The sequence below is a fragment of the Mytilus trossulus genome, chromosome 6, assembly GCF_036588685.1.
Source record: "Mytilus trossulus isolate FHL-02 chromosome 6, PNRI_Mtr1.1.1.hap1, whole genome shotgun sequence".
Classification (NCBI taxonomy): Eukaryota; Metazoa; Mollusca; class Bivalvia; order Mytilida; family Mytilidae; genus Mytilus; species Mytilus trossulus.
Window position 1 is genome coordinate 33156474 of NC_086378.1, and position 15328 is coordinate 33171801.

At 32.5% G+C, this 15328-nt stretch overlaps 1 protein-coding gene across 2 annotated transcripts in view; it reads left to right on the forward strand.

Annotated features, from left to right (window-relative positions):
• The window catches only part of LOC134721148 (electroneutral sodium bicarbonate exchanger 1-like), a 31934-nt gene extending 25967 nt beyond the window's left edge, over nt 1–5967 (forward strand). For both annotated transcript variants that reach the window (XM_063583953.1, XM_063583952.1), the window contains exons 18-20: nt 922–1248; nt 4429–4494; nt 5848–5967. In XM_063583953.1, the coding sequence (XP_063440023.1) occupies nt 922–1248; nt 4429–4494; nt 5848–5925 (471 nt within the window). In that variant the 3' untranslated portion in view covers nt 5926–5967. The remainder of the gene's footprint in view (nt 1–921; nt 1249–4428; nt 4495–5847) is intronic.
• Nucleotides 5968–15328: the final 9361 nt, after the last annotated feature.

Below are 15328 nucleotides of genomic sequence, written 5' to 3' on the forward strand. Positions count from 1 at the left end.
ACTATTCTTGAAGCATCCTTCATGTAATATATCTCATATTCATAAATAAATAAACGTATATAATGTACTTCAATTCGCAACCAATATTGTACACCTACATAATTAATATATAACAAACTCCTTCGACTGGTAATTTGCCTCCATCGTGTGATCCTTGATCAATAAGTCATGACCAGGTCAACTAGCATTTATTCAGAGTCAAAGCGGTTCACAAATGTAATTTTTTCCGGAAATTAATCTCTGTAGTAATCTGTATACATAATATTGTTACATGTAAATCTAACCATTTATTATTATTATTACTTTACTGAACAATCTCCCTGTTTGTTCAGTAAAACTAACACTACAGGGGTGCCCTGTTAAATGCCGTAGACAAGGTATTCATTATAACAGCAATAGAGCAATAAATCAGATTTTAGATAAACATAAATCTTGAGGTTATATGTTGACTAAACCTTGTACACAGATAAAATAAGAGGGAAATTTGATTGGTTAACTTCCAGTGATGGTTATTTTCTTATATGCAATGAAATGTTATGTGATTTTTTGTTTCTATATTACTGGAAGAATAAAACTTTACGCATGCCAAATATTTCTTTATTTGAAACAAAGATAAATTCTGCATATTTTTTTGAAAAAGTGCAAATTTAACAAGGATTAATATGGGAAAATCAAGGGTGGTATTACTCGTAAATGCGTTAAAATTCGAAGTACCTTTTGTGTCATTCAAAACACTTATTTTGATAAATCATTTACATTTTCAAAATTTACATCTTTCAAAGCTAATAAAGACAAAGATGGATTCGTATATTGTAACAAAGGAAGAATTTAGTGGGTTTATTTCGTGTTCTACCATTTAGGAACAAAAGAAATGTGGTGGGAGAACTTGTTCATATAAGTCCAAAATCTTTTATTTTACAGTTTATGGACCGTATGATGCTAATGCTTATGCCTGCTAAATATCAACCAGACCATATGTACCTTCGACACGTCAGGATAAAACGAGTTCACCTCTTTACATTTTTCCAAATCTTATGTTTGGGAATACTATGGGCCATTAAAGCTGTAAAAACTATATCTATTGTTTTTCCTGTTATGGTATTGGGCACATGTTTTGTAAGAAAGGGAATGGAAAGAATTTTTTCAAAGAATGAATTAAAATGGCTGGACGAACTAATGCCGGAAGACAAAATGATGAAACAGGAAGATGAGGGAGAATTGATTGTAGACGACGATGATATGGACGACGTAAGTCTTTATATCTTTATATTTTAACGACTTTTTTTTAATTTTCAGAATCCTGTACATTCATGTAATCTTTTGAGTTACGTAACAAAAAATTAATTTTCAACATTTGCGCTAGTTTATGTATTCATACCAGTATTATACTTTCTTCCTTTTTGTCAATCTTTATTTTTTCAATATTTCAGTTTTGTGTCACTCTGTTCATATAAAATGGCAAATTTCTTTATGTTTTAAAGTTTTCATAATATCTGATTGTTTACTACAATGAATTCTAATATCTGACTTAATATAAAAGCTTATTTTTATTCTAAATGTTTAGTTGTGTGGCTTTTTGTACAATCTATAAAATATGTTATTATGTATTTATTCTATCTATGTAGGATGTAGATAATGTAAGCATTAAACAAAAATTAGAATCCATTCATCGCACATCACGTCAATATATTCCCTAACCAGAGACTATAATGTATGCTTCAAGAGTCTATTGCATGTATAATACAGCTTCAAGGATTGCTCATTTTTGCACTAATTTTTTTTTCACATATACTCATACTGTTTGATTTAGCCTTAAATTTTACCAATTTACCATTTTTGTAATTTGATACACTATTCCCCATTGTTTGATAATTGTACTAGGTTTTCTTATGTTTATCTTTTGCAAAGTTTCAGGAATAAAGTAAACATTCAAAAATTCTTAAGGATTTAATTTTTTTCGAGGGATAGAAATTTATCGTATTCATTTTATATATTTTTAAAAATGAAAACAAATGTTCAGCCTTTAACTTTGGCGATATATTTGTTTCTGAAAACATGGGAACTAGAAATTATTAGTTGAATGATCAAAGGAAAATATGCTTATAAATCATATCTGGATAAAGTAAATTTGTGTACTAAATTTCGGACCTAATACAACTAGCTATATCATAACTATGTTTTACTGTTAAAGGTATCTGTGTTTTGTGTATATATTAACAAATGAAACTATGTATTACAGCTTTTGGGGATATTCCTTTCGGTTCTATCCTACAAACATGAAGTTTCTCTCTTTTTTTATTCATTTAACCATACTATCAAACAAAGAATACATCGTTTAACTAAAACTTTTATCTAACCTGAAGGGTTAGAGCCAAGACTTACATTTTAACATTAAAAGTCTTAAGCATGCCATAAAATACAGAAATATGATGAAAAATGTGGAATGCATTAAGTTATAGGTAAAATTAAGTATAATGTATATATGTATCCCCCAAAGGTCAGTAGTTCTGCAAAAAATACGAATGAACCACTCGTAAAGATGGTCTGTAAGGTACAGTATGTTTTCCTTGCCGAAATATAGAAATGTAAAGAGTGTTTGCTTGTAGCATAGATGTACAAACCCATACATCTATGCTTGTAGTTTCATCTGATATTGACACCATCTTAGAATTATTACTTGACGAATATCGGTTCTCATTGGTTGCCGTATGATGTGGCTAAATATGATTGGCTAGAACGAGACGTAGAATTGGGAATATATCCCAGACTGAAGAAGATGTAAAAAAAAGAGGATCAAAAGATACCAGAGGGACAGTCAAATTGCAGTATATGTATTCCAAATGCGTAAACCATATATTCACCATAGTTTTATCTCATATTGACACCATCTTAAAATTATTACTCATCAAACATCGTTACTCATAGGTTGCCGTATTATATGGCTATAATGCTATTGGCTAGAATAAAATATAGAATTTGGAACTTGTCCTGGACTAAGGAAGATATCAAATTAAAGTAAAGGTATTCAAGATTAGAGCAACAGTTATTGCTTGACGAGTTATGATACTGCGAAAAGCTTCGTACTTTTTATGAAAGGTCGAACTTGTAATATGACTAAATCAATTTACTGTTAATCAGTATGTTGATACTAACTTATGACTTGTTTATAATATAGTTTGCTTGTATGTATTTTATAATCAGTGTTTATGCTTTTTTAAACTGATTTTAATAAAGCAAGAAATACAAAATCTTTTAAAATTTGAATAATTACAATGATAAAGTAATTATAACGATATATTGTGTAAATTATGTAAAGCATGCTAAGAAATCTTTGAAGTTATTCGCTTAAGATATATATTGACGAGAAATCCGTTTATTTATTTATTGTATGAGTCCATCAATATTTTAAACAAACTTGCTTTTGTATCTGTTAACTATAATATTATCTTGAAGTAGTGCTGGCAGAATGTCGGTATGTACCATTCACTTAGTTTTAAATTATTCGGTGCTACCAAGATAATTACGATGCAGTTAATCTCATAAATTTATTTAAATTTGTTTGTGCAAGTCGTGTAAAGCTGATCTTCGACGATTGTGTTTGGGATTTTTTTGTTTTCATAGACTGTGTTGTTATAGTTTGTATTCTATGCATAACACATACTATGCATTACACATACTATGCATAACACATGATTTGTTCTTATTGTTAGATTATGTAAGTATTTTAGCTGCTGAATAGCACTTTCTTCTTCATTAAACCAGTTTTTCATTTAGTTACACTAAACATTATATAAACAAATATTGAGTCTATTATTTTCAAGACAGGCTATGGAAATCTTATTTCCTTCTGTAGAGGTCTACGTTTTTTATACTTTGTACATTTGAAGAAAAAAATATTATGGCTCCATTCGGAGGACTTGTCTGATTTGACTCTCAATGTGACTGAATGCAAAGCTATATGATTCCTTTAAAGGATGGGACGAAAAATAAAAATGGTTAAACAAAAGAGAAGCAACAAAAACCAATAGAAATTCAAAATCATTATTCGAAAACAAACTGACAACGGAATCGCAAAACAAATGATCAAAAGAAAAATAACAGTATACAAAACACAACATAGAACGCTAAATGCTGAGAAACACACAATTCGAAAATTATTATTTGTAAAAAGGTTTGCTTTATTTTCACTGACTGAGGTAAAAACGAATGAATTAAAAAAAGAAAAACTTCAATGATACTTCTTAATTTTAGAATAAGAAAATGTGTGTAACGAAGACTCTGAAAAAAATTTGAATGATGCCAAAATTAGGTGTAAGTGTATTTTATCTAATATTTTTTGCAATTGACAGTAAAGAAACACTATTGTCTTAAAGATGATTATTTGAAAAAAATCAGACATAATTATAAATGCATTTTTTTTTATTCAAGGATGAAGATGATGATGGCCCAATAGAGTTTTTACAGCTAAAGAAATACAGGAAAATTGGTTCAGTTGTAAGTGTTAACTACAAACATAGAACACAGAATCGTGAATCGTATTCATAATGTTACATTATCGAACCCTTTATCAAACTTGATTCAAATTCTAAAAAAGGTATTGACGTGATCATAGTTATAAATGTACTGTTTGCAAAACTTGAATATTGAAATACTACGAACATTTAACCTCATATAAAGATTACCTTGGCTGTTTTTATCAAACACTTCCGGGAGTGTTTGTCACAAAACGCTTTTCAACCTTTTACTTTATTTTGCCTTTATTGTTTTTTTTATTCGAGCGTCAAAAACGCTTTTCAACCTTTTACTTTATTTTGCCTTTATTATGTTTTTATTCGAGAATCAATTATGATCGAGTCAATGATGAGTCTTTTGTAGACGAAACGCCCGTTTCGCGTACAAAATATAACTCTAGGTATATATGATGATTTGTCACGAAGACAAGAAGATTGTCCAGAAACATGTTGATCTGTGAAAATAGTTATTATTTAAGTGCCAATTAGTTGTAATTGAACTGTTAGGTTTTTAATTGTTGTAACATCAACGACCTGACAGCTTTTAACTTTTACGAAACACATTTTTTTTTTATTTTACGTTATGCTCATTATCTTGCATGTTGCGATGATCTTTATTCAACCAGGGATGTCAATCCGATGCGACTTCTTAAAAAGTCTAAAGATCCCCTCTAAAATATCATAAATAAACATCACAAATTTGCAATAATAGTAATACCTTCATTTTTCTACTCTACATGTGCTTCATATTTTTTATATGGGACATGACGACATGACGTCATACAGATTAGAGGTTTGCTCAAGCCTTTGCAACATTGACTGACATTTATGACGTTTAAAGATGTGATGAAGCCTTTGTAACGATGACTATCAGATAATGATATCATCATGGACAGCTGATACAGCACGATTACCGTTGACCTTAATACGCATACAATTTATTTGCATTTACTGCTAAACATGTATTTATAAAATAAATTACGTAAAAATTTAACCAATTATAGAAAGAAAATGTCTTCAATAAGTAAAAGAAATTCGTTGACGTTTGTTTATGTGTTACATATTTGTTTTTCGTTCATTTTTTTTTACATAAATAAGGCCGTTTGTTTTCTCGCTTGAATTACTTTAAATTGTCTTACCCGTTATCGGGGCCTTTTATATCTGACTATATGCGGGATGGGCTTTGCTCATTTTTGAAGGCCGTACGGTGACCTATAATTGTTAATATTTGTGTCATTTTCGTCTTTTGTGGATAGTTGTCTCATTGGCAATCATACCACATCTTCTTTTTTATATTACATCAATTTTATTGAATATGATTTATTTACTATTTTAGGAACATATGCCTTGGAATCTCAAACAGGACAGCAAAACAAAATATCGAAAAGGTCCAGATGACGAAAGCATTGTTTGAAAATAATAAAACTTTTCTGATAAATGTTGAACATTTACAAAAGTGCTATTGACTATTAGAGTTGTTTGGTTTCAGAGATTTTTTCATGATTGACCAGAGGTGTTTGTTGGTTAATTGTGGGGTGTTTTGTTTTGTTTTCATATCTTTATTCAATAAGAATTTACTCGAACTGTTTTGTTTGAGAAATTTTGTTTTCATTATTGATAGAAGATTTGTTATTATAAAACGTTTTATTAAAATGTATAAGCGGAAACGTATTTTTGAATAATAAAGTAGTGTTTTGATAAATAATATTTATATACACTCATTGTTTTATTTTAACTATTTGGGACTACGTAAAAATAAAAATAAACAAAGGTAATGTACAAGTCTTTTTGACATAGAACAAAGAGAAGATATAAGGAGAAGCCAAGTTTGATATATTTGATTCGATTATGTCTTTCAGAAAAACACGTCGTTTGCACTCAGGATTAACAAGATTCTTTATTTCTCGAACACTATATAGTTACAATGGTACACATGACAAATCGAGTTGATAAAAAAAAATATGAAATAAACATTAGTGATGAAAAGTTAACCATAACGACTCACTTTAAAACCTAGAACTCTGATAAAGTTGTCCAGCGTTTCAATTATGTTTTGTATTTTAAGTGACATAATTTTCTAAACTTTAGTATATAATCTGTGCAAGTAAAAAGTATCCCAATAGTGTGCTCAAATTTTCCTAAAGAACTACACTACAAACATACCTGTCAACCTGTGACGATGAAAATGCAGGTCATGACCTGTTTTGAAGAATCGAAACCTCAGGTCATAACGCGTACGAACTTTTTCGAGCTGAATTTCAGTATTTATGGGACATTTTTGATTTAATGTAAATCAAAGTTACCAAAACATCAACGCATGTTCACTTGGTTAAGTCATTTTAAATCTTATCATTATTTCATTGCATTTTTAAAGATTTTTATAAATTTGTGTAACACGGTCTTGTCTTATGTTCTTTACTTGTTGTGATGATGTAGTTCAACCTCAAATATCATATACTAAATTTGTAGTTCATATTTTTCAAAAGTGATTTTAACATTGTCAAAACCACCAGCTATTCAGCCTTAACACACATCATTCTAATTTTACAACAAATGGAAGTTTTTAACGACATTGACTGGCTATAAAGCCCTTGCACGGTCGGTTAATTTTCACAAGGAAATTAGGATATGATAAAATTTAGTAATACAGTTAAAGGAAATATACATGATATAGATAAACAAAATAATTTTCAATTTTTTTTAAAAATTGTATAAAGGTATAAAAATAATGAAAAGTTATTTTTCAATATGTATTTGAATACTATTTTTAAAAGATTAAATCTTTTTCACCCAAAAAAACGTGAGTATTTGATAACAACTGTCATATTCCTGACTTTTTATGGTATATTTTAAGAAAAAAGGATTGGTTGAACCTGGTTGAATGGCTATCCGAACCTCGCGCTTATATGACAATGATAAAACATATCGCTAATACGACAGAACGTAACAGAAATACAGCACAAAAAAAAACACAACATGGAAACCACAGAACAACAACGAACATATTCCATCAACGATAGACACCACAGAATATCTTTTAAGCTCTTCATTTGTTTGTAAGTTTTAGACTTGCATATTACTCGAGCATCACTAAAGATACATCTATTGCCGAAATGCGCATCGTGTGCAGAAAAAATTGTACACTATTCAGTTAAGGAAGCTGGCTTGTCCTGTTTTAGATTTTTTTGTCAGATTTTCGGAATCCTCTGGTTTTATCCATTTGAATGCCTTGAAAATTTTGTCCGGTGACCCCCATTTTTCTTTTACGTGTACAATGATTAGCCATCTGTAATAGCCTTATAAAATTTTTAGTTACTTTTTTACAGTTTTTACAGCGACCCTTTCGCCCCTAATTATAGATAAACCTTATACCTCATTCAAAAGCTTATTACGAGAGGAACAATATGAATGTAGTCAACAAGTTCCACAACGCGTATTAGAGAAGAAACGAACGACCTTAATATCGAAATACGCTTGAACATTAAGAAATAGCTTATTTTGAATAATGGAATGGACTACTACATCTCTTCAGTCCATAATAAAGGCAAATTGTATACAACAAATTAAAGCTTATTGATAGAGGAATAAACTGAGTATAAACGATATGGGCCACAATGACCCTTAGAGAGGTTACGGAGGACCTGAATGCCAAAATACGCATGGAAATTAAGAAATAGCCCATTTTGAATAATGGAATGGACTACTACAGCCCTTCAGTCCCTAATAAAAAAAGTTATAGATAGAGGAATAAACTGATTATAAACGATATGTGCCACAATGACCATTAGAGTGCTTACGGAGGACCTAAATGCCAAAATATGCATGAAAATCAATAAATAGCCAATTTTGAATAATGAAATGGATATTTTGAATTACAGAACACTTGTCTTACAGAATGGACTGTTTTGACCCGTTGAACCCTTTTTACAGATATACCATATACCTCAATTGAATATTAGAAGATTTAAATGCCAAAATACGCGTGAAAATTAAGAAATAGTCAATTTTGAATAATGAAATGGATATTTTTAAATAATGAAATGGATAATTTGAATAATGTAATGGACTGCAGTGACCCGTTAGGCCCTAATTATAGATAAATTTTATACCTCATTCGAAAGCTGATTACAAGCGAAACAAAATGTATATAGTCAATATGTTCCGCAACGAATAATAGCTTATTAAGAGATGAACAGTTGCATGACTATGAGAGTTCTGCCACACACCCATTTTCAGGTTGGAGTCGAGGGAAAATTTTTCTTTGTGGATGAAATGAACACACACACACAAAAATAGAAATTATATATATTAAACACAAAAGACTTTAAGATTACAAATATGTCTGGTCAGAGATAGAATACGACGCAAGAGGTAAAAATTCTGAAAAAAACTGGCCGCTGTTAAGGCCAATCGAGAACAGCGCTGCAATGATGAGGAATTTATCAAACTGCAAAAAGTAGGGCAGGACTCATCCTAGATTGTCAAAGACATTAAAGACTTCGACACGAAGTAAAGGCCTGCAAAATTATAACCTTGTGCTGGAAAGCGGAAACTATTCGCACATGGGGATGTGAGAGATTGAATAAGCAGCTGACTACCGTCTTGGCAAAAAGAGAACCGATAGGGCTGTGCAAATTGTGAGGTATGGGATGAAAAATCATGACGCACCGCGTACGTTTCACGACTTTTTTTAAAGGGATTGTAGGATCGAAAGTGTTCGAATATATATGTTTTGTAGGCCCGAAAACTGGGTCTAAAAACCAGTAAATTGGGAATGGTGGTTTTGGGGTGACCTAAATAATTTTTTTTTGTTAGGATAAAGAAATTGATCCAATAGTGAACATGGAGTTAGTAGTTGAAAACGTCAAAGCCCTGAGGGGTATAGCCAAAATGAACCACCTTCGAGGGTAATCCCGGTTGAGGAAAGATCAGATGGTTTCTAGTTGATAGAAACGAAGACAAATCTTAAAATTCATCGTCGTCCCAAACCCCACACGAGGAGATTGTCACCCAGGCAAAACAACTTGGATTGAAAGGGATTAGCAGGCTGTCGATAGATCGACTGCTAAAGAAGGTGCAGGAAAAGATTTTGGAAGATAGGAAAGCCATTGCGGATAAAATTGAGGTACATTCGCCGAAAAAAAACGTTTAAAGAATTATTTACTACCTTGAATATGACCCCGCTTATTGGCATTGACGTGCATACCTCCCTTAAGGTCTCTCTGATGTCACAAATGAAAGTAATAGACGATTGGGCGTTTTAAGGGGCAAAACAATGTGATCATGCACTGTATGTACCTTTGTAAATATTAATCCAACAGGTAAGCCGGATGATGAGAACGAGGGATACTTTCACTCGGGGAAACTTGATTTTCACCGCGGCCACGGGCTTTGTTGAAACCATTGAGGAGATGAATAAAAAGATCGTAGAAGGCCCAGTGGACCTCTGACAAAACAAGGGAAATGGTGAATACTTCCTTGGTCCAGCGGGGATGTATCCCTTCTCGAATGTACCTTTCTTCGCCGTGGTTGTATTTGAGGGAAAGGTTCCAATACAACTTGTTTTTCATGCTCCTTATGACTTGCGGCAACATGGGCCATCTTGATAGCGGTGCTTGGTGGTATTGTACTGGCGAACAAGATCGTCCTGGACATCGGTATAGGTGCGTGTGGAGTTGGCTGAAAAGTATTTGAACATTTTAATAATTCATGGTGTGGCTCCAACGTTTGACAATACTCGAATTCTCTTCTTTCCCTTTGGAGTAGTTATCGTTACCATGCTTTTGAAGCAGCTGATTTACGTGTTTGTTGTAAAATTCAGTGCTTTTGGCTGTCGATAGCTTATTGGGCACACCGCTTTGAATGCATCCCGCACCGTCACCCCTTCTTTTTCTTGAGTGGTATCATCCAGCCATATTTGGAAAATATACGATAATGCTCAGGATAAATTTATTTCCCTTGTTGTCACTCATATAAAAAAGGTCGTCCGCCCAGGTCTCATCCACACCAGCCACAGCTACACAGCGTTTATAAAACTAGCGTCAAACTGGTTTGTGAACCCCTCAGCTAGCTCATCGATCAAGCGAACATTCCTTTTAACACCCAGACCGAATCCAACTTTGGTGCCGATGATGGGTCCGACGATGTTGCAGTCCAAGTGTTAAGCGATGCTACATAAAACCAAAATAGACTTAATAAGAAGGGATATAGTTACGATACTGTTGTCAGGTCATTAGAGATTGCACATTTTGGCGTAAATATTGATTCACTTATAGGTTTTTGCATCGGAACTAAACACATTTATCAAAAAACAGTTGTTGGCATGACACGGGTAATGTTCTTCTCAAATATGTTATGATGGTATGATACTAAACCCCTAACGGGAAGGATTGTGCCTGATGTTCATATTATGAAATCATAATCTTTCTGTCAGTTTAATTGAAGATTGGAGCTGGCATGATCAATTGTCCAGTATATTGATTGCTATTGTTAATCCTAGTAGGATCTTTTATAAACATAATTTGTAAATATGTTTTTTAACAGTAACTTTAAATTAGTAATGAGATTTAATTTTACTAATTACTTCATAATTTCGTTTTCGATATAATACTGTGTTAACCTACATTTAAATTTGCAACCTCAGTAGTGCAAGGGTTAGTCTTACTTTAAAATTCAAAAATTGTGAAATGGAAACCCATGTGAATGTTCTCAATGTATAAGTCAAAGTAACATGCTTAAAGAAAAAAAAACAGCGAAGAAACAGGTCGTACAGCATGTACAATGACCTATAGTTGTTAATTTCTGTGTCATTTTGGTCTCTTGTGAAATCTTGACTCATTGACAATCATTCCACATCTTCTTTTTTATAATTTATCATTTCAAATTGTAACACACGGTTAACCGTTCGAACGACCGAATACCGAATACCAAAAACGCTAACCGGTTAACCGGACTTTTTTCCAATTTTGATAGTTTTGATATAGATTTGCATGAAAATCATTAAATACTAGTAGTTATGTTTTAAAAATTGTCGTCGTGGTTATTAATTTGACAGATCAATTGTCCAGTATATTGATTACTATTGTTGATCCTAAATACATAAAATTAATTAGAGCTCGGGGCAGGACCTTAAAGAAACATGATTGGTAAACATGTTTTTTTAACAATAACTTTAAATTAGAGATGCGATTAAATTTTACTGATTAGTTCATTATCTCGTTTTTGATCTAATATTGTGTAAACCAACATCTAAATGGGTAACCTCCGTAGTGCAAGGTTTAGTCTTTCTTTAAACGAAATGCTACCTTAAAAATTGTGAAATGCAAACTAATGTGAATGTGCTCAAGGTTTACGTGATAGTACAAGTAACATGCTAAAAGAAACAAGCAAACAAAGTAAAGAAACAGGTCGTATATTGACCTATAGTTTCAGACAAATTCAATTCTACGAGATCAAGACGGTTTTTTTTATATATTTTTCCATCTGAAGTTGGTACAAATGCTATAGTTGATACGGTGTATTTGTTTATTAAAAACCAATCTTCACCAGGAATCCTCACAGACAAGCCTTTTAATGCCAAAGGACAAACTTCAATTCTTTAATCGTAGTATTATGACTTGGATGAAAGGTCGTCAAATTGACACTCATACAACATCTTATTACTATGTGTACAAGTATGGTACTATTGATAAGGCTTTCAAACGACAACTTAAAACTACCGGTTAACCGGTTAATCGGTCGAACGATTATCCGAGTAACCGGTTAGGCAAAATTGTACGATTTGACAACACTAATATTTATGAATAAATGACTTATCACGAATATGGTTTGAACTTGACAAAAGGTCAACATAATGAACTACAACGGGCTGCAAAGTCTTCATTCGTTTGTCCCATGCAAAGCTGGCTCACCTCTCTAAAGGTCTAAAAGATTACCAAGCCTCTCCCAAAAAGGTACTGGTGGAATGAATCGGAAGCTGAGTACCACCCAAATGAAGCTAAATGCAACAAATATGTGGATAACTACCCATGTTGGCAGGGCTGGCAATGAGGGCACTCCCCATGATAACAAAGACCATTCAAACAGCCTTGGGTGTTGGAGCCTTGAGTGGTTTGGGTGGTGAAGCCGTCAACAAGGCCTTAAGGTCTCAGACTGGATTGTACCTGGAGCGTGGTGGATGCGTTTGCGCAATGAATCCCAGTGAATTTAGGTCCTCCATAACCCCTCTAATGGTCGTTGCGGCACATATCGTTTATACTCAGTTGATTCCTCTATCAATAAGCTTTAATTTGGTGTATACAATTTGCCTTTTTTAGGGACTGAAGGGCTGTAGTAGTCCATTCCATTATTCAAAATAAGCTATTTCTTAATGCTCAAGCGTATTTCGGTATTTAGGTCGTTCGTTACTTCTCTAATATGCGTTGCTGAACTTGTTGACTATAGACATTTTGTTCCTCTTGCAATAAGCTTTCGAATGATGAATAAGGTTTATCTTTAACTAGGGGCTAAAGGGTCGCAGCAGTCCATTCCATTATTTCAAACATACATTTCATTATTCAAAATTGGCTACTAGTATTTCTTGATTTTCAGGCGTATTTTGGCATTTAGGTCCTCCGTAATCCCTCTAATGGTCATTGCGAAACATATCGTTTATACTCAGTTTATTCCTCTATCAATAAGCTTTTTTTATTAGGAACTGAAGGGCTGTAGTAGTCCATTCCATTATTCAAAATGGGCTATTTCTTAATTGCCATGCGTATTTTGGCATGTAGGTCCTCCGTAACCCCTCTAATGGTCATTGTGGCACATATCGTTTATACTCATTTTATTCCTCTATCAATAAACTTTAATTTATCGTATAAAATTTGACTTTATAAGGGACTAAAGGGATGAAGTAGTCCATTCTATTATTCATAATAAGCTATTTCTTAATTTTCAACTGTATTTCGATATTTAGGTCATTCGTTGCTTCTTTAATATGCGTTGCGGAACTTGTTGACTATAATCATTTTATTTGTTCCTCTCGAAATAAGCTTTTGAATGAGGTACAAAGTTTATCTATAATTAGAGGCTAAAGGGTCGCAGCAGTCCATTCCATTATTCAAAATATCCATTTCATTATTCAAAATTGCCTATTTCTTAATTTTCACGCGTATTTAGGCATTTAGTTCTTCTTTCATTCGTTGTGGCACATATTGACTATATACATTTTGTTTCTCTTGTAAAAAGCTTTCGAATGAGGTATAAAGTTTATCTAATATTATAGGCTAAAGGGCCGCCGCAGTCCATTCCATTATTCAAAATATCCATTTAATTATTCAAAATTGGCTATTTCTTAATTTTCACGAGTATTTTGGCATTTAGATCTTCTAATATTCGTTGCGGAACATATGGACTATATCCATTTTGTTCCTCTCGTAAAAAGCTTTCGAATTAGGTATACGGTTTATCTATTATTAGGGACTAAAGGGTCGCCGCAGTCCATTTCATTATTCAAAATATCCATTTCATTATTCAAAATATCCATTTCATTATTCAAAATATCCATTTCATTATTCAAAATTGGCTATTTCTTTATTTTCATGCGTATTTTGGCATTTAGGTCCTCCGTAACCTCTCTAATGGTCATTGTGGCTCATATTGTTTATACTCAGTTTATTCCTCTATCAATAAGCTTTAATTTGGTGTATAAAATTTGTCTTCATTAGGGACTGAAGGGCTGTAGTAGTCCATTCCATTATTCAAAATAAGCTATTTCTTAATGTTCAAGCGTATTTCGGTATTTAGTTCGTTCGTTTTTTCTGTAATATGCGTTGCGGAACTTGTTGACTATATACATTTTGTTCATCTTGTAATCAGCTTTCGAGTAAGGTATAATGTTTTTTCTATAATTTGGGACTAAAGGGTCGCAGCAGTCCATTCCATTATTTAAAATATCCATTTCATTATTCAAAATTGGCTATTTCCTAATTTTCACGCGTATTTTGGCATTTTGGTCTTCTTATAGCGGTTGCAGAACATATTGACTCAAAACACTTTTTTCCTCTTGTAATCAGCTTTCGAATGAGGTATAAGGTTGATCTATAATTAGGGACTAAAGGATCGCCGCAGTCCATTCCATTATTCAAAATATCCATTTCATTATTAAAAATTGGCTATTTCTTAATTTTCACGCGTATTTTGGCATTTAGGTCTTCTAATATTCGTTGCGGAACATATTGACTATATACATTTGTTTCTTCTTGTAATCAGCTTTCGGATCAGGTATAAGGTTTATCTATAATTAGGGGATAAAGGGTCGCCGTAGTCCATTTCATTATTCAAAATATCAATTTCATTATTCAAAATTGGCTATTTCTTCATTTTCACGCGTATTTTGGCATTTATGTCTTTTTTAATATTCGTTGCGGAACATATTGACTATATACATTTGGTTCTTTTTGAAATCAGCTTTCGAATGAGGTATAAGGTTTATCTATAATAAGGGGCTTAAGGGTCGCCGCAGTCCATTCCATTATTCCAAATATCCATTTCATTATTCAAAATTGGCTATTTCTTTATTTCACGTGTATTTTGCATTTATGTCTTCAAATATTCGTTCCAGAACATATTTAATATATATACATTTTGTTTCTCTTGTAATCAGCTTTTGAATGAGGTAAAATGTTTATCTTTAGTTAGGACCTAAAGGGTCACTGCAGTCCATTCCATTATTCAAAATATCCATTTCATTATTCAAAATAGGCTATTTCTTATTTTCACGCGTATTTTGGCATTTAGGTCTTCTAATAATCGTTGCGAAACATATTGACTTTAAA